This window comes from Amphiura filiformis, chromosome 1 (genome assembly GCF_039555335.1).
Source record: "Amphiura filiformis chromosome 1, Afil_fr2py, whole genome shotgun sequence".
Lineage (NCBI taxonomy): Eukaryota > Metazoa > Echinodermata > Ophiuroidea > Amphilepidida > Amphiuridae > Amphiura > Amphiura filiformis.
The window spans coordinates 81448710-81468835 of NC_092628.1; the positions used below are offsets into that span (position 1 = coordinate 81448710).

At 38.8% G+C, this 20126-nt stretch overlaps 1 protein-coding gene across 1 annotated transcript in view; it reads right to left on the reverse strand.

Annotated features, from left to right (window-relative positions):
* Positions 1 to 7307: 7307 nt before the first annotated feature.
* Positions 7308 to 20126, reverse strand: part of LOC140154486 (adenomatous polyposis coli protein-like) — a 131220-nt gene continuing 118401 nt past the window's right edge. Inside the window, 7 exon segments of the mRNA XM_072177056.1 lie at positions 7308 to 13304; positions 13307 to 15016; positions 15019 to 16285; positions 16772 to 18037; positions 18040 to 18125; positions 18777 to 18869; positions 19579 to 19818. Coding sequence (XP_072033157.1) covers positions 8575 to 13304; positions 13307 to 15016; positions 15019 to 16285; positions 16772 to 18037; positions 18040 to 18125; positions 18777 to 18869; positions 19579 to 19818 — 9392 coding nt within the window. The 3' untranslated portion in view covers positions 7308 to 8574.

Below are 20126 nucleotides of genomic sequence, written 5' to 3' on the forward strand. Positions count from 1 at the left end.
ATTTCTTTATAATACAGTACTGAGTATACAAAATATCTTACAGTAGCAAATTTTTCTCTGTACAGTATGTTAAAGAGTTGACCTTATATAGCACCCTTGGGTCATAGGTCACTTCTATATAAAGTTGCCGTTTCACTTTCAACTTGGGGATTTTTTGAAGCATGCGTATAGAAAACGTTTGTGCATTCTAATAAATTAACATAATAAGAATTTAAGAAAGTCATCAACAATAAAGAATATTATACACGGTTTCTGAAAACATGATGTCCAATAACATGGCTCCATATATCCACAATAAATAGTTTTATATATACAAGTGTGGATTTGTATAGTACACAATGACTAGACATATAACTCACCCCCCTGCTCTGGGGTACAGACACGTTTCACTTATATCGGTACACAATCCAGCAGTACCATACAACTTACCCCCCTGCTCTGGGGTACAGACACGTTTCACTTATATTGATACACAATCCAGCAGTACCATACAACTTACCCCCCTGCTCTGGGGTAAGGACAAGTTTCACTTATATATTGGTACACACAATCCAGCAGTACCAGCAGGCTTCATCACATTTCACACATTATACAATAACGAACCAAAACAGGTCCCATTACATTTCTTAGACATAGCAGGCAAATTAACAAACTGTAAGATATATCTTCCAGGGTGGTGTGATTTTGCAAACTGCAGAGCAGGTTGTTACAGCAAGAGACCATTCCCGGTGATATATCCGACTGTTTGTGAATTTTCCTGATTGTCTACATATATGTGATGTAATGTTCTAACTGTTGTAAACAATTAATTTAACATATTTTTACATTACAAGGCAGTGCAAAATACGTTGGGTTCCTTTAAAATACACTCACCCAGAATACAAGTGTCGCTGGTGAGGATTTGACCTTCAAAATGCCATTCCCTTAATTCAAACATATGTATAAAACATTAAAAGCGTAATAACCAATGCAGTATTAATTAATTAAGTAATTGTTAATGTACTTGTGAATGATGCTTAACCATCAACTATCAGGATGTCAAGACTTTTGACAGCCTGGTTTATTCCACTCATGCAGCATACAATACAAACAGTAGTGCAAGTTACTTGCCTACTACAATATCAACAATATGAAAAAAAAAAAGCCTTCCACTTTCTGGCTCAGCGTACTTCATTTCTTATGGAATAATACGTCATGAACACAATTGTTAAGTATATCTTGTTTGACAACTGGTAAAGTTACTGCTGGCTTTTGTAAGAGCTTGCAATTGTTAATCCATTTGAAATTAACACCCCACTGAAGAAGACTTTTTAAATCTGACTGAATTCAACATTTTGTATAATTCCACATTCTACAATTTTCATCCATAATAAAAAGTGGAAATGTTTGGAAAATTTGAAAGAGACTTCTCTCAATTGAGACCAAATTGTGTAGAAATCAACCGCATTTCAAAAATTTCCAGAAGTTTAATCTGGAATTTAGCATATAACTATAATCTATATATCTACCTCCAGTCACCAGCACTAGCTTTGAACTCAAGTTCAGGGTGTTCTACCTTAGCTTTGTATTACTTGTTGCGTGTACATACTTTAATGCACGCTAGTGCCGGTGATTGGAGGTAGATACATAGGCTATAGCACACTGAATAAACATAATAAGGTGTAGCTGTAAATGAGGTGGTAGTAAAGTTTTCCGAGGGGGATTTTAAATGGACTAACCCAATTAATGCAACACTCCCATCAAGTAAACCATGCTTTAGAATGGGCTCTATACAAATATAACTTCCCTCTAGAAGTGACATACTTGTAAACAGACAGTCAGAAATAGGGTTTAAGTCCAAATCTGTAATCATGTACATGGAAAGGTGCATGGAACAGTATTCAAATAGTAAAATAATTGGGAGATTTGAATAATCTAGAAGGTCTAAATGCATCACAATTGATAGATACTGGACCAGTGGAAGAAGTTTTTTTTTAATTATTAATTTATTATAATTTGCTGTTCTTACGTTGGACTTCAAAAATAGGGACTTTCCAGATCATTTACCTTGGGAACTTGATAAATAGGCACAGACCCAATTAAATGGAACAGTTGGCAGGTATGCACAAATTTACTTCTTGAAATGTAGAAATCTTTAAATGTAAACCATCATCTACTCAACCCCTTTTCAAGTTTTAATGTATAAATATATTTACAAAAAATATAAATACAACATGTTCAACAATCATTTGCACTTGTAAACAAAGTTTATCAAATCGTTTCATAATTGCCACTCTTCCCTGAAAACTCTCCTGTTTCATTTGATTTTATTACAAAACCTAGCACTTTATTCAATTGAATCAAAATGAACAACAAAATGTTGTATTCAGATACTGTGTGAGTAGTGGGTACTACTTGGTTGTGTCTTTGTCTAATAATACTATCAATATTACATTCACTGTCCAAAAGTAGTTTTGCAGAAATAACTTTCAAGCTCGCAGTTGGCGCATTCTGGTTGGATCAACAATTGAAACACATTTTAGTATGTGTCAAAATGATGGTTTTCCGGTTGATTTTAACATTCAAATATAAAAACATGGTACTATTAAATAAATACAAAACATCATGATAAATACTTCATCATTTCCTTTCAAAGCATTCTATCCTTGGCACTGCACAAGCAGCTCCAATATATCATGTCAGATTTTTCTTTTTTTAAAGTATTTTTCCTTAAATTAAAAATATCCTGCAAAACATGTGACACATAATAACTGGAAAACATGGTAGAGAAAAACTGTTTCTCAAAGCTGGAAATTTGCCCACTCCTGAAAAGCTTCAGATAGTGAAACATTTTGCCTTGTTCACTCATATGACAGGCTACTGTGAATGAGGTGATTCTAATTGTTAATGTACTTGTGAATGATGCTTAACCATCGACTATCAGGATGTCAAGACTTTTGACAGCCTGGTCCTGTCTGGATGAGCATTAAGAAAGAACACACACTTTCCACAGCATTCCTATCTTTATTGATTGATTGATTGGGTCAGAGCAAGTCATGTGACTATCGCCACGGTCCGATAAGCTCCGACTAATAACGCATCATTCACACTACTTTTAAAGCTCTCAATCTAAATCTTTACCATGTCTCCACCAAATTTGCTGCAACTCATCCTTCATACATCTTATTAAATGAACAAAAAAGTGAAACCCTGAGCCCCAAACTACACCTTGCATTGCATTACTTCAGCTAAATTATCTGAAAATCTTATTATTCCTTGCAACAGCAATTACTTTATCTGAGTTGCATCTTAAAACAAATTGGAATTCCATTTATTTCACAAGTTAGCACCAATTGAATACAAAAACTAGGTAACTAACATCATCTCATATACTCTGTCCATTCTGATGTGAGCCAAATAATGATATATAAAACATGCATCTAGTCTGTCAATTGTACCTATAACCATTAACAGGTCATGCTGTCAGTGGAAAAACTTATGACCTGACAAACATGGCTGCATGTTCAAGTTGGACAGAGCAGACGGATGCATCATCTAATCTTAAATCATCATTTCAACATTCTCTTTTTATTAAAGTTAATATAAACAAGTGGAATACGCTTTAAATATTCGCTGAAAAAAATGTCCCTAAAATGGGAAAGGTACATGTAAAACCAAGATTGTCAAAACAGTAATAGAAATAACAACAAAAATCCCAGAGTGTAAACGATAACAATCACAATGTACTTACACTGAGCAATTTGGTGATTCTAATGAAAAGATGATGCTTACTGATTCCAGTTTACATTTATTTCCCCAAAGTTTAATATATTTTAGCAACAAACACAATCAAACCTTTCATTCATTGTGCAGAAAATATACAGTTCTATTAATCCATACCAGGAGATATTTTGAAGTCTCAGTTACATGGTTGAAAACAAGTTTTAATTCTTTTTATTCAGAATCACAAGACATACGAAAATAAGTCCCAACTTTTTTTTGTGGAGCTTTTAAGTATAAAATTAATTGTCAAATTTCACACGACAGAAGTGAGAAAAATGACATGTATGGACATTATTACAAAGGTTCTAACAAATTCAGATTGCATTTTCAACCACCCTAGAAAGTAGTCTTTATTGTCTTTATTTTGAGTTGTTTCAAATTATAAAGAGCGGGTGAAACATTTAAAAAAAAATTATTATTATAAAGGCTTCATTTTCATATAAATGTTGAATCAGTGAGCACCATCTTAACATTTATAATCATCCCCACATTTCTATCATCAACTGGTGATTCCCATTACTTAACAATTTCAAAGAGCCACTTCTAATCTTGTACCAACATCACAACTATAGAGAGTAAAATGTACCCCAAGAGTTCAGGTTGTGAGAATTCAGACTTTGTAACATTTGGGAAATCCACTGCATGGAGAAAACAGTGTACCCCAATCAATTTTGAGCCAAATTCAAGGATAATTACTGGCATCTTAAAGCATGAGTATTTGTGCTTGCACATATGTAGTGCTTTTTAAGAAAATGTTTTATTCTGTGTGGTCCAGGTATGTGTTGGTGATAATCGATCATCTCTACCCCTTCTACCTGCCAATGACCAATGGGTCAACAGTGTTGATGTCAATGACTGTCGATCAGCTAATCAATAATTGTTTAGCACCGCATTCACTCTTGACGCACAGAACATATCATGGAAGAATTCAAAAATTCACTTTATCGCACATAATCGGCACAATGCAGATCACAAACAAGACTGGGCTATGAATCGCAATTTACTGGGTGTATGGCAAATGTATCAGAAGGTACACTATAATTTCCCCTCTATGAGTGACATGCAAACATAGTTAAGTCCAAATTCCCCCCAATCTAATGGTATCGCATTGAATATACCTCATACTATCCTTAAACAAACAACAAATCTTTGTAAGAAACTTGAACAGTTATTTGAGCTGACAGTGATGTAGCCTTTGGAACAGATGGCAGATCTGTATTGTGATGTGGGGGTTTGGTGGAGCACGCCTCAACATGGTTCATGATGATGCATGGTGGATATGAAGTTATTATAGGTCTAGCTACCAAATTGTAACCAATTCTGATGTAAATTGTAACCGTTACTTCAACTACAATGCCTGCAGTTCAATGGGCCTGTTCCAGCTTTCATCTACTTACACATCTTGAATCACTTTGATAAATTAATTTGGGCTACATCACTGGATCAAGCTCTTTTCAACATGTCAGTTCCACAACTCTGAACCCTGTACTCTGAAGATGAGTTACTATACAATTCACTGACAACAACAGTACATGTTTGAGACAATCCAATCCTGTACAATGACAATAACCACATGTTTGATATTTTGACCCATGACCTCAACACAATACTGGTCATGGCTCACTTTGCAATAGGGAGGGATGACCAATTTTGTGTTGTGATTCATAGAATACCCATTTTCTTTTTCTACCAATACCACTGAGCTTTCATTCTAGTACAATCAAAAGTTTAATTACAAAAATTACTGTTAAAAGTTGCATTGCTATAATAAAACTACCAATCATTGCAATATGCCTTCATGGTAGAGCCAAAATAACAATGTCATCGACAAAACATATGATGAATACTCATCATTCAGAAATGGCCAAGATTGTGCCAAATGAAAATGAGCCTAAAGTAGGATTACAAGAAATGTAATAACTCATAATTGGTAAATGATTACGGTCAAAGTGATTGAAGGGAATGCCCTTAATGTCCAATATTGTTATGCTGGCTGTCAAGCTAGGTGTATACTATAAAATAGTGTGGCATTGGGCTATTCCAGTTGAAGTTCATACAGCCCCTATGGATGACATGACCATAAATCTTCAACACAGGGAGTGTGAATTTCAAATAGGGTTACCTAAATGGGTAACATCCATTTGAAGTGACCAGTCCAACGGGTCAGTTGCCTGATGAAGTCTGGTGGTTCCAGTCGCAACGTCGCAATAGATGCAAAAAGTAAGTTCCAGTATTAGATTTAATTCCAAAACTCTGTTTGAAACTACTGGATGACTAAGAACATTCACTCATCCATTTGAAGTATACACCCCCTGTGTGGGAGATTAAGGTCATGTGTTCCATAAAGGTGTAAATAAATAAATGGATTTCAACTGGAATAGACTATTGGCCCAGAAGGCTATAATACTGAAATGACCATTGTAGATGCAAAAATAAATGCACACAAAAACAAAGTGATGATTGAACATTTAATTTATGATGGTATGTAATCATACCAGTATGTATGACATTATATTTGTTTATTACATTTTTGCTTAATTGTCTCAAAAATTGAATACAATGCATGCATCTTACTGGAAATCAAATTTGATAGGATGGAAATGTTACTTGTTTATTAGATTGTCAATATTCTCATTCTTCAAGTGATTTACATACTTCTATGCACACCCAATATCTTGATAACTTACAAAAAGTCAAATTTGTCAATTTCCTGCATAATGCATTGATACAGGCAACCTTTCAGTAAATTGAATTGCTTCAAATCACCTTCTTTGTCAAAAATTTGATTTGTTAATACTGACTATGCATGTTTAGTACCATAAATCTCATTTGCATACAAGTCTGATTTTCAATTAATTATACAGGTCAAACAGTTCTGGCTTAAAAATTGACTTCTATTTAAATATCTTATGAGTTTTGATCTTATGTCTGAATTTGACCGTCTCTGTGGTGTGCGCAGATTCTCAAAATTGGGGCCAGGGTTACCCGAATTGATTACCCGAATGCTCCAAAATTTTCAGCTTGTTTTGCTTGCCGGTATTGGTATTCATGGAGTCTGGGTGCACCCCCCAAATTGACTGACAAAAAAAAAGGTGGGAGTTCTTTGCCCACACCACTGGACTGTCTTGGTAATGATCATATAAAAGATTGAACATCTGACGCAATCAACCAAAATGAGTCATTTATCAACAAAATCAATTTGAGTTATAGATAGTAGAGGTGATCCAATTCTTTAGTATTTTCATTGTTTTCAGCATGTAAATATACTCATCACAAAACTCTAAAACTTTGATGGAATTTGTAGTGTTATTATTGCCTGTGAAGAGCAAGAATTTTAAATAAAAAAGAATGAAAATAGCTTCAGCTGTACAAATGACTCATTTTGCTGATACAAATCACATATTGAAAAACACGTTTGATCCACCACATCAAATATTGGGTTTTTGTCTATTAAAGTAGTATTTTTGAGTTATGTACAACTGTAAGACATGCTAGTTTCATGAGGAATTTTCAAATTTGGCAAAGACCTGACATTTGCAAGCCAGTGATGGTCTAACACAATTTGTACAAAACAACAGACTCTCGCCAATTAGCACAAAAACTTCCTGCGAAATTAAATTGTTTTACAGTTATTTGTTAAACTGAATGACATAATTCAAAAAGTATGGGAATATTATATTAATATATTTTTGTTTCCTAATATGGCTATTAGGCGACAAAAAAGGAAAAACCTTGTTCTACGGGTCCGACTGACTGAGATTTTGTATTTTGGGGATTTTGACCAAAATATTTTTTTTAAAGTTCTGCACACCTGAAAAAAAGTTGTTAGCAAACCTGCCTGCCTGCCCGTAGAACAGGGTGGTTTTCCCCATCGCCTTATACTCCAATTTGAAATTCAATATGCTGACAAAATTGACAAATATTTTGCATTCTGTATATCATATAAAGTATTGATGGTTAATTTGTTATTTGATGTCAAATATTTCATTCTTATCCGATGCTGTCTTTGCCACTATACTGTAAAAGTGGAAATATTTTTGTGCTATTATTTTTTGTGCATTGCCAATTTTGAATTGTTTCACTTATTTTTTAAAACTTGCTTCCTTATATTGAACTATTCACAAAAGGAATATATTTGGACGTTATTATTTTTTGTGGAAGCTGCTTGGAACGCGAAAAGCTCAAAAAAACATGTAGCACGAACATTTCCGCTTTTACAGTACTTCTTTATATATCCGTATTTGGGCAGGAAAAACCTGTGTCGTTGGCCCCTGAACATGTTTAAAGCAAAACCTCTTATGTAACCTGTTGGTAGTTTTGATTTAAACATGTTCAGGGGCCAAAAGCACATAGGAGGTTTTTCCTGCCCGACATAGAAAGCAGTAATTGCTTTATATTCAACAATTACATGCTTAGAACCAAATGAAGCAGGATTTATATTGCACTGGTAATAACATTCTTGGACATTAACTTCCAAGTTTACAAAAAATACACTTAAAATACCATAAAGATTCGCCTAATGGAGCACTTGGGCTCCTTATGCAAATATGGAGCTCCCTCCTCTTAAAACCCAACAAGAATTAAGGTTCCGCATATTACGGGAGAGCACTTTTAGGGTGTGTCTAAAATTCCACTTATGTCAAGGGAGCCCATAGCGCCATTAGGCAAATCTTACGGTATTTAGTTATGACTTTACTTTTCAAAGTACATGATATGTAGGTTCCAAATTAGGATTTCCCAAAGCATGAATACAAACAGTATTATGAGTGGCAAAAGCGCCCTCAATCTTGACCATTTCTGAATAGCTAGTTGTCAAACTGTAGTGACTCTGGAAGACATTGTAGGACTCATCATCTCGCTGCCGTCGCTGCTGCACATATCGTATTCTTCGTAACCAAATGTGCTGTTACCGCCCCCTCTATCCTGGAGTTGATGTATGCTACTGCTCAGCGACGACTGCCTAGGGGGAGTGAAACGTCGCAACATTTCCGGGCTATGAGGGCAGCTTTGGCTTTTCTTGTTTGGGCTGTAGTTGAATGGGGACACTAATACTGGAATGGCAGTCGTCGGGGAATCGTTTCCCGGCATACCGAATGGTTTCTTTGGAAGTTTTAACCTTTGAGGTCTAGGAGGTGAAGTCCTTTCTTTCTCATCCTCCAGACCAGCAGTCTCGTCATTCGGTGCATCATGGACACTTTTACTACGCTTGTTTTTTGGCTTCTTTGGATCAGTTTGTTTGGTGGAGTCAATATCAAATTCTGGACCATCAAAGACGATAAAAGAATTGAGTCGATTTTCAAATTTGAACTGTTCAGCACCAGGTGTTAGTGCCGCAGATGCAAAGTCCCCCTCCTCTAGATCATCATCTGGTGTTGGTACTGCGGTGACATCACCGTCATAATCATCCTCATCATCTTGATTAGGAGCGGTGATAAATTCAAATTGTTCACCAGTAGGGGTACCTGGAGTAGTCATGTGACTCGTACAATTACTACTGGAAATGTATTCATCGGGCATGGTCTCCTTAAAGATATCAGTAGGACTATTTAAATCACAGGACACTGGTCCATCAACTTCCCAATTGTTCTCAATATCATCATCTGGCAGCTCGTCATTATTGACGTCAAACTCACTGTCGTAATCTTCAAACTCGGATGGCATTTCCTCATTCAGAATATTGTCATCGCTGTTCCAGTCGCCGAGGTCATCCAGACGGCGGTCAAAGTTCAGATCGGGATCATTGAAGTCATTTTCTGGGAATTCATTAGCACTGGACTCGCCATCGGTGCTCATTTCTGGACTAATCACACTTTCTGGACTCAACACAGGTTTAGGTTCAGGAGGAGCCGCTGCAGCTGCTTCTTTTGCTGCTTCTTTAGCTTTTTTCTTCTCTTTCTTACTCAGCTTTTTCTGGCTTTTTTCATCATCACTTTTATTCTTGTCTTTGTCACTCTTTTTTCTCCCTCTAAATTTCAAGAAAGAAAATTTCTTCTTCTCCGGCTTCTTTTCAGTCTTCTCGGCTGCTTTGGCTTGTGCTTCATTTTGAGCACTATTGTTATTGGTACCTTGAACTGGCAGTGGTGCATTATGGTTAGTACTCAACACCAAGTTCAAGTTATTCCTGCTACAGTTAGTACTCACAGAATTAACATTTCCTTTGCTACTGCTTCTGCTTACACTGTTCACATCACCTCTGCTACCAGTTAACAACACTGCATTGATGTTTCCTCGACTGCTACTTCTGCTGACAGAATTTACGTTACTGCTGCTTTGATTGAGTGACGTATGTTGCGAAGAAGCCACACTGTGTAGACTGTACGCACTATTAGCTCTTGAAGGACTAGTTACTGTTTTAGTTGATGTTGCTGTTGTTGTCCCCGAATTTGTGGTGGTTGTGATTTCAGGTACATAAGAAGGTTCTGTTTCTTTAGGGCTAAGCTTGATCCAAACACCACTGCCTCTATTTTCGGCAGATGGTGATGTTACTTTACCACCAAAATTTCTGACTGGGATATTCAGCTCTTTGCAAATGTCTCTTGGTTTAGCAATCTTCTTTGGTGTTGTTGGCCTATTTGGAGGGGTGACTTTAGATTCGCTCTTTTGACTGGATGATACCGTTCCCACCGTTGACTTCTGTTTGACTGGCATTCGTGATGGCGACTGAGCTCTTTGTGTACTGGTTGACAAAGATGACTGTTTTCTTTGACCTGTTGTTGGTTTAGGTGAAGGAGATCTTTGAGCAACGCTACCATTTGACGAAACAGACCACTTATTAGGCCTGTTTATTTCAGGTTTTGAGGCTTCACTGGTACTAGTGGTTACCATTATGTCCTGAGACTCTGGTAGTGGTCCACTATCTTCAGTCATATCATCTGGCCTAGTCAGTACAGCAGGGCCATCTTTCTCAAATGTTCCTTCAGACTTCAGCGTCGGTGCTGTTACATCTTCTATGTCTTCTGGCTCGGCAATTGGAATTCTTTTCCAGCCGGCACCTGCTGCTGGTTTCTTATTGTTAGCTTGTGCATCCGGTGATAGAGCTGTGCTAATTGGTTCATTGTCAGGAGACAAAGCTTTGTTTTCATCACTTGATGCACTTCCAGTTGTTGGAGTCTGATCTGGTAATGAGGCACTTTCTTTGGTAAATGTGGACTGCTTCACCAACGGTGGGCGAGCTTCCACCGCATCACCCTTCTTCTTGCTACTGTTCTTATTATTTGCAGTGTTCTGTGCGCCTTTTGATTTAGCATTACCTAGCCCAGGCAGCTTTGAATTCCCACTTGTTCTTGGTGAAGTATTTCTGACAAAACTGTTCTTATTGCTTGCAGGTGAGGCACTTCTGTTTCTTGCTGTCACCCCTGTTGTAGCTGGTGATGTTGCATTCTTATTAGTTGTATTTCTACTGGCAGCGGATGTAGTTCTACCAGCAGGGCTTGTGGATCTTGAATTCTTATTTGTCAAACCAGGTTTATTCCCTACTAGACTGCTTCTTGCGATGGACGAAGGGCTTTGCATTGAGAGATGCTTTCGTGCTGGTGGTGGTGTTCCGGTTCTGTTTACTGGTCTACCAGGGCTAGGTGATCCTGTTCTGCTACCCGTCACATTACTGCGGGGCGATGGAGATTGAGATTTAGCTCCTGATGTCTGTGGAGATCTGTTCTTCACTTGCCTTGTATTGCCAGCAGTAGTAGTCCTTGGAGAAGATGCTCTGTTGACAGTAGAGGCTCTACTCACATGCTCACCAGATTTCCCATTTGAGTTCCATATTGGTTTTACTCCAGTACCTACTGAACCATTCCAAGTTGGCTTGCTGCCAGTTCCACCATTTGATCTGCTTGATGTGCTGGAAGTACTTGATTGTCTTGAGTAAGGCGCCATGCCAGATTTCTCTGAATTTGCAGGTGAACTGCTCCGACTATTAGGCATGCTACGACTGGTACTCGCTTGAGAAAGGGGTGCTTTTTTCGCAGGTCTGGGTGTCAAACTTCCTCCGATGGATTTATTTGCATTTCTAGCAGCAGCAGCAGTTCTAGATGCTGCTGTACTTCTAACTGGTGGTGTTGAACTACGTGTCGGTACTGAACTACTTCTAGCTGTAGGTATAGTGCTTCTTGGTGGTAATCCTGCACCCCCTCTAATGGCTGTGGGACGTGGGGGAGGTTTACCTGTGGCGCCTTTGCCAGTCATGCCAGTTTTCGCTGCACTGGTATTTTGATTCTGAGCACTCTTTGGTACAATAGTCTTAGGAGGTGTAATAGATCTGGCAGCTCCATGGGCGTATGGACTTTTGTAAACTTTTCGTCCACCGCGGATACCTTTAGGCTGATCTTTAGTTTGGTCATTATCAAGGTTATTATCAAGCTGTGGTGGCTTTTCTCCTGGTTTGGTTATTCTTGGACCTTTACGGAAAGCCTCCTGTATCTTGTTATCCATAGCCTCTTGCTCTTCACTCTCATCAGCCTCTGGTGATGTTGCACTACCATCTTCCATTCTCTCTACATCTGATCCTGTTTTACTATCCACAGAGTCATCTTCTTTCTGCTGACTACCACTACTTGGGCTACTTCTTCCTTGAGGACTTGCTCGCGGATTTTTGATTTGAGTTATACTTCTTGTAAACGAAGGCATATCTTCATTTTTCTTAGATCTGTTTGGCATAGCTGAACTAATGCACTCATCCAAAAGGGCTTGTTCATTAACATCATCTATTGATTCAAGACTCAGGGAACTTAGAGAGCTATTTCTAGAGAAGCAAACTGGGGTGTCTTCAACAGCAAATGTTTTAGGTGCCAAAGGTGCTGGATCGTGGTCCCCATCATACTCTTTCTTTGTCATCCCTGGATTGGCATTGAAATCATCTTTATCATCATCATCATGTTCATCTTGGTGCTCTTCACCTTCACTCAATGAACTTAAACTTGAGTTCCGCGAGAAGCAAACAGGGGTGTCTTCCACGGCAAAATTCCGTGGCATGTCCATTGAATTCAGCCTTGGTCTTTGTTCTTCTTCTTCCTCTTCCTCCTCACCCTCCTCTTCTTCTCTTTCTTCTTTATTTTCATCTTCTTCTTCTTCAGGCTCTTCATCATTTTCTTCTGTTAAACCAAGCTGTTTCTGCAGTGGTAATTTAGGGCCGGTATTAGGCACTTTCTCTACACTTGGGGTTGTTCTTTTCACAACATGTTGTTGCTTCTCCGCCAAACTCTGCTTAGCGCTGATGTTACTCATATATTTCTTGGTTTTCAGTGTTTCTCTCAAATCGGCTTTAGCTTCTGTCAATCCTGCATCATCCTCATCACAGCTCAATGAGCTGAGTGAATCATTCCTTGAGAAAGATAGAGGAGTGCCTTCCATATTGAAGACAAATGGCGAATCAAGTGGAGAGCTATTACTGGTTTTTATTCTACCATCTTCTAAGTGTTGTGCCATTTTTCCATATTTCATATCTACAGTAGCTTCAAACTTGCCCTTTCCTGCAGCCTGCGCACTCCTTCTGATGTTTTGTCTTCAGATGTCTCTTTTGGTTTCAATGGTTTGTTTTGTCTCAGAGCCAAAGATTCTTTGATTTTGGCTTTGTCGTGAGTAAGATCTGCATCTTCATCACAGCTAAGAGAACTCAACGAGTCGTTTCTTGAGAATGAAATTGGTGTTCCTTCCATTCCAAACACTCTTGGTGAGTCCACTGGAGAGTATCTAAATGATGGTTTAGAAGTAGCCTCTTGGGTTTGTTCTTGTGGCTGGGGTGAAATATTACCATTGATAAAGTCCTCTTGATTATGAGAATCAATACTCAGACCACTTAGCGAAGTTGCAGTAGAAAAATTTTGCGGTGTTCCTTCTGTTTGATAAGTCTTCACCATATCGCTCTGCCAATCATTCACTCTATTTTGACCAGACGCTTTCGAGTCCGGAAAGGTTGCCACTTCTGGGATTGGTGACGGACTCTTATGACGTACGTCTGTGGACGTCATTCTCTTTCTTGGCAGACCACTTAGTTTGCCGCCTCTTAATTTGGATCCTTTAGAAGATCTGTATTTCATATGAGACCCTTGTTTATTGGCTCTTGGTTTTGGCATGGCAGAGTTGATGCATTCCTGCAGCATGGAATTTTCTGCATCGTTGATGACCGAGTTTGTCTCCGATGGAAGTTGCTCCTCTTCGTGGTATTTGTCAGTTTCTTGTGAGTTAGCATTTTCTGCATCCACGCCCTCTGGCTGTGTCAAATTTTCGCGGATTGGATTTCTTACTTTCAACTGCCCATCTTCTGTTGGCTCAATATCAATATCTTCAATACTGAGGTCACTCAAAGAAGTTGCTGTTGAGAAGTTAATTGGGGTACCCTCTGTTGCAAATGGTACAGGAGCTTCTTGAGTTTTGATTTGCTGACTGAAGCTGACGTGTTTAGCTGCATTGTGGGTAGGTTGCCTTCTGGGAAGTCTCGAAGGTCGCTGTTTGCCCTTTTTGCTTGAGCTTTTGGGTGTACGAGTTGGCATAGCTGAACTGATACACTCGTCTAAAATGCTTTGTTCTCTTTCTGATAAGTCGGCAGAGTCTTCATCGTCATGATCTGTCTCCTTTGTTTCTTTTTCCTCTTTAGGTTCTTCTGGTTTATGTCTAAGATTACTTGTTTCCTTACTGATTTGAGCTTTTTCATCATCATCAATTGTCAAACCACTCAAACTGGTGGCGCATGAAAACTCTACTGGTGTACCTTCAGTAGCGTAGTTCTTGGGTTTATCTTCATGGTCTGGAAGCTGCAGATTAGTCTGATTGTGAGCAGGATGCAGTTTGGAAGCTGCTGTTGCTGTGGCTAAGCGGCGACCATGTCGAGGGCTTGGTGGCATTGTTTGACTAGGCGAATCGGGAAGCTCGCTTGGACTAACCATACCACTGGCTCGGCAACTGTCTCCTGGAGTGTAGATTGAACTGTGATCATCACCGATGGAATGAACTTCAAAGCTGCTTAAAGAGGACACCGAGCTGCACCTGCTGAACATCAATGGTGTGTCTTCTACATGCACCTCAACATCCGGATGCTCCAAATGATGATCATGATTACCATGATGATGATGTGTGTCTTGTGTCTTATGCTGAGTTTCTTGATCACCGTCATTCACTTTGCAGCCTTCCATTTGTTGGGAAGGATCTTCATGTTTGTTACCGATAGATTCATCATGGTGGGTATGATCATCTTTTCCATCATCTCGAGCTTCTTCACTGTTCAAAGAACTTAATGAGGATGCTCTAGAGAACACCACCGTGTACCTTCTACACAATACATCTTAGATTGGTCCTGATGAACTCTTGCTGGACCATTGCTGGTTTTATTAGATTCTCCTGATTGAGCTGATGCTTGGTGAGATGATGCTTTGTTATTTTTCTCTTCTTCTTCCTCCTCTTCCTTACATAGATACACTGCCCCACTGGTATCACTTGTTATGGATGTTTCAATAAAGCTGATACCATCGTTAGGGTGATCGGGCATATCTGTGGTATATCTTTGAGTAAAATCCGTTGGCTGGTCAGTGGCATAATGTTCATGTTCATCATCATCGTACATTGACCGCATATGACCTGAATTTGGTACCCTGTGTTTACTGTAATCTGTAGGTCTCTCATCATGGAAGCTTGTATTCATCATTTCTGCGTGGCTGGCAGTGCCTCTATTTGGCAACAGTTTGCGCTGCAGATTTGGTGGATCTTGATACGGATGCTGGTGATTTGGCGACTCTTTAAAGCCTGGGTAATTCTGCATACGGGAGGGATGTTGCTGATGTTGGTGATGATGTTGTTGCTGTTGATGATGATGATGTTGTTGCTGTTGCTGGTGATGTTGTTGCTGTTGCTGTTGCTGGTGATGTTGTTGTTGTTGCTGTTGTTGTTGATGGTGATCATGATGATGTTGCATACCTTGATATGTTGTTCCAACAGCCATTGCCTCTCGTTGCATATGAGGAACATTGCAATCCTGGCAATGTTCAACAGGCTGAGGCAAATTTTCGTGTGAGCTACACTGTGTACCTTGCTTATTATTAGGTCTCCTTTCTGTACTGCTCTCATGATTTCTTGGACTATGTGGAGCTGTGAGACTTTCATCTGAATACTTGAGACTAAAATTGATGGTGGAATCCATACTTCCACCCATATCAGTTTGCTGATACATTTCCTCATGTTGATGATCATGATGGTGATGTTGATCAAGTGAATTTAGCGTACTGTCCACCGAGCGTGACTGTTGATCTCGTCTTGACTTTGGATGTTGGTGACTCTTCCCGTGACTACTGATTGGATAAATATCACTGTTTATACTGTTGATGCTATCATTTGAAGCCCTTTTGATACCAAGTTGTTGTTCGCCAAAACTGTAGGAGTTGGAGCGACTTGTAAGGTTGGAGGTGGGGCCATGGTGCTTTCTTTGCAATCTGTCCTTGCTCTTGCTTGGTGATGTTTTCGTTGTTGGAATAGGTTCAGATTGATTGCCATCTGAGTCCATTTCAAGACCAGCATGCATTGCAACTTCCTGCATGACCTGAAATGACACAATAAAAGAAAAATCATGAATATTTATCAAAAAAAGCTTGCTGCAAGTTTGGACAAAATTGATTCTTTATAACCTGTATATCATTTCCTTTAAACTCAACATGTATTGACAAAATGAATATATTTATGTTGCAGTAATTGTGGAAGGCAAAATATCTCTTTCTCGTTCTTAAGAAAAGTTCTTGTGATTCTTAGGCTCCTGTATATTCTAAAGTTCCATTTAGCACTTTTCACGACACTTACATGAATTGGCAAACCGAGCAGTTACAGTCCATACACTCCATTGCACTAAATGTAATGGTAAGTTAAAACTGTTCTGACTTTAACATATCATAATATTGTATAATTATTGTGATGTTGCACTTTCAGTTTTAATGGCATTTTTCAAGTTCAAATATAGTTAATTGAAAATAACATTCTGAAAATGATGTTTTTTTGACATGTCTGTAGTGGACCTAATCTGTGATTATCTTACCTTAGCAATTCTACTTGGCCCAGGCTGTTTTCTTTGGTTCTCAGATGTTTTCTTTGGTGATGATATTCCTTCAGACGACGATGTTACATTGTCTATATCAGTCTCATGTACCACTCCTGAATTAGGTGACTTCACTAACCCTTGATGTGTATGACCTTGATAATTGACCCCATGACCTTTGCTCTGACCTGAATGTTCACTATCAGATTCGCTATGAGACTGGTACTGTTGCTGTCTGCTGTTAGGAGAATGGGATCTATGATGTTGTTGTGATTGCAGCATTTCTTGTGTAGGTGACTGTTGAACATTCCATATGGGAATTCTCTGTGGGACCGGGGAGTAATCTGGTGGATTCTGAGTACGTTCTTTGATATGTCCGGTACTATTACGCATTGCGACATGCCGTGGAAACATCTGTAATCCTGGCTTGTTACGTTCTTCAATATTGCCGTAGGTTTCTCGTAAGTTTTTGTCTATTTCTGCCTCCAGTGCACGCTGTTTTCTGACGTGCAACGATGGCTGTCCATCCTTGAGGTGTTCTGTAGCATTCAAGAGATTTGGCCTGGCAGACATTAGATTACGAAGTGCAGCAGAGCTTCCCATGGCAATCATTTTATGCTTAGAATGCACTAGATTTTTAAGCATACTAACTGCTCCAAGTTCCCAAAGCAAATCTTGATCTTGCTTATTTCTAGCCGACAAATTCCACAAGGTACCACAAGCATTGCTTACAATTGTCAGACTTGAAGATTTCAAATGCCTCAACAGAATCTGCAGGCAATTATTGTCGCGTAAAGTTCTCCTATAATTCTCATTGGTTGCAATGTGGCTCGACACATTACGCAGTATACCGCCACCATTTTCAACAACTGCCCATGTTCTTGTCGGTGACTTATACGTCAGAGTTCCGACTAAAAATTCTAAAGCACCATCAACAGCACAAATGTCTGCTTTGTTCTCTGTGAAATGTGCTGATAGATTCCACAAAGCACTTAATACACTCTTCAGAGAAGATTCTTTTTTAACTTCCAACGCGCACTTCATAAGCGCTACAACAGCTCCCACTTCTCTCAGTATCTTTTTGCTAGCGAGATCGGCACGCCACGACAGGTTCCGCAAAAACGCTGGCAGCAACTTGGCGTGATCTTCATTGTCCGATTTGAGTTGAGCCACAAGAGCTTTCATACAGCCTTTCATGGAGCATACCAATGCTTTCTTATCTACGTCACCGTATGTCAGATTAGTAAGCGCCATCCCTGCGTAGCGGCACGGAGCGTGATGGTGTACTGATCGCTTGAGTTGCTGTTCATGTTGAAATCTACTTGCAGTAATTCTGCTATTGCATGGAGGCCACCTGTATAATGACAATAATATGACAAACTTAACAAGGGTACAAAACCACACAATAAGACTTCTGATCAAAAACACCCACCAAAGTACTTGAAGAAATTTTGAATTGTGAAATCACTATGGGCAATGATATACCGCAAACCATTTAGTAATAACATCATTTTAGTTGTAGGAGGCAGAACTAAAGTTTGTTCGGTTTATATAAGTAAAAAAAAAGACTCATATCACTGTGTATTGATATAGAATGTCATGCACGCAGCTGGGTGCAATGCTTAATTCTAGTTGTGCATTGCGTAATGCTTGACTGGCGTACACTTATGTGAATTTATGCGAGCGTGAGTTGGGACTTGATTGATGTGCGCAGTAACAAAAGCCAAATAATTTCCGCCTTATATAAGCCGAACAAACTTTAGCATCCACATTTTACCATCATTATGTTTTGATGAATCCAAGTGTGTGAAAATATTGGATTAGACAGAGCGGTATACGGATCGGACAATTACACATCAAAGCTGCGTTTGGACCTCATAAAGGGTTGCAAAGGCATTACAATGCCCCGCTTGTGTCGCTCATTAATGAGCAAATTAATGATTGACTAATGAACAGCATTGTATCCCATTACAAAGGACTGAAAGACAATTGCTTGTTAACTTACCTAATTGACATATTGCACTTCTATGTTCCTCATCAAATGACAGTTTCATGAGAGCAGCCATAGCTGGACCAGGGTTGTGATCAACGTGAGCAGCTGAAATTGCATCAAAGAAAATTCAAATGATTAGGGCCTTGTTTTGATAACTCTTATCATCACCTACTAGTAGCTGACAACTTGAATCCTCCGCTACTGGTGGCCGGTGACATCATTACACAATTCCACATGTTACAATGTGAAGGTATGATACAGTACTGGTATAAATAACAAACAGTATTGACATCATCAACACAAGAATACAAATTGAATAGTATTACGATTACTAGAAATCACATCCAACTGAATAAAAGAATTTAACAATTTTGCAAGTACGAAATAGAGAAAAGTAAGGATTTGGTTCTTTAGGAATTTCAGTCTGATTATGACCATGAGAACTCCTACATATAATTCATTCTTTCTGGTCTTCTAGTCATTAATTCAACATACAAAGATTACTGCTTTCAACTATTTATTTTGTTAATTTATATGAGTACCATAAGGCAATAATGGAGTATAAGTGCTTCAATTGGTTTAAACAAAATTTGGTCTTTTCTTGGTTCAATTACAAGTGCCTTCATATGATCAAATCAAATTTAATGCAATATGTGAAATTTGTAGAGACAAAGAAGGTGAAATAGCATTAATCTTACTTTGAAACAAAATGGACAAGGGATGCTCAAGACAGGCAGAAATGGGAGATACTAGAAGACGACTTCATACTACAGAAGATTAAACAACCTAGACAAGGAAAAGTAAGTCAATCTACCTTTTGAGGCATCTTCATCGTCCGCATATCCTCTGAGTGAATCACAATATGCCCTGATCTGTTCCAGAAGTCTCAGCACTCTAGCTTCTTGTTTTCTTCTCCTCTCCTCTGGATGTGAATGTACAATATTGTGTAATGATGCACTGGCCCGTGCTCTGGCTTCCCGACTGCCCCTTGTGTCACCAAGTAATGAGTCCTTGTCAGGGCCATGAAGGAGTTGTATGAGAAGTGGCAAGCAACCTACAGGTGCAAAAACAAGATAATATGAATTTATACAAAGCATAATATTGACTGTGAATTGGAGTAGCCAGGGTGGGACAAATTCCAGGCTAAAATTCTGAGTTGAAAGTATCAATTCAGAAAAACTATAGCAGCCATACAATTGTATAATACATTACACATTTGTTTGCTTCAAGTTCGGTAGTGACGTCAATGCTTTTTCGCGGTTGAGCCGTAAGCATGCTGACAAACCGACCTTGTATGAGTGCATGTACGCTTTGCGCGATTAACTTTACACACACGGTTCTATACTGCGGCCAGTGAAAAAC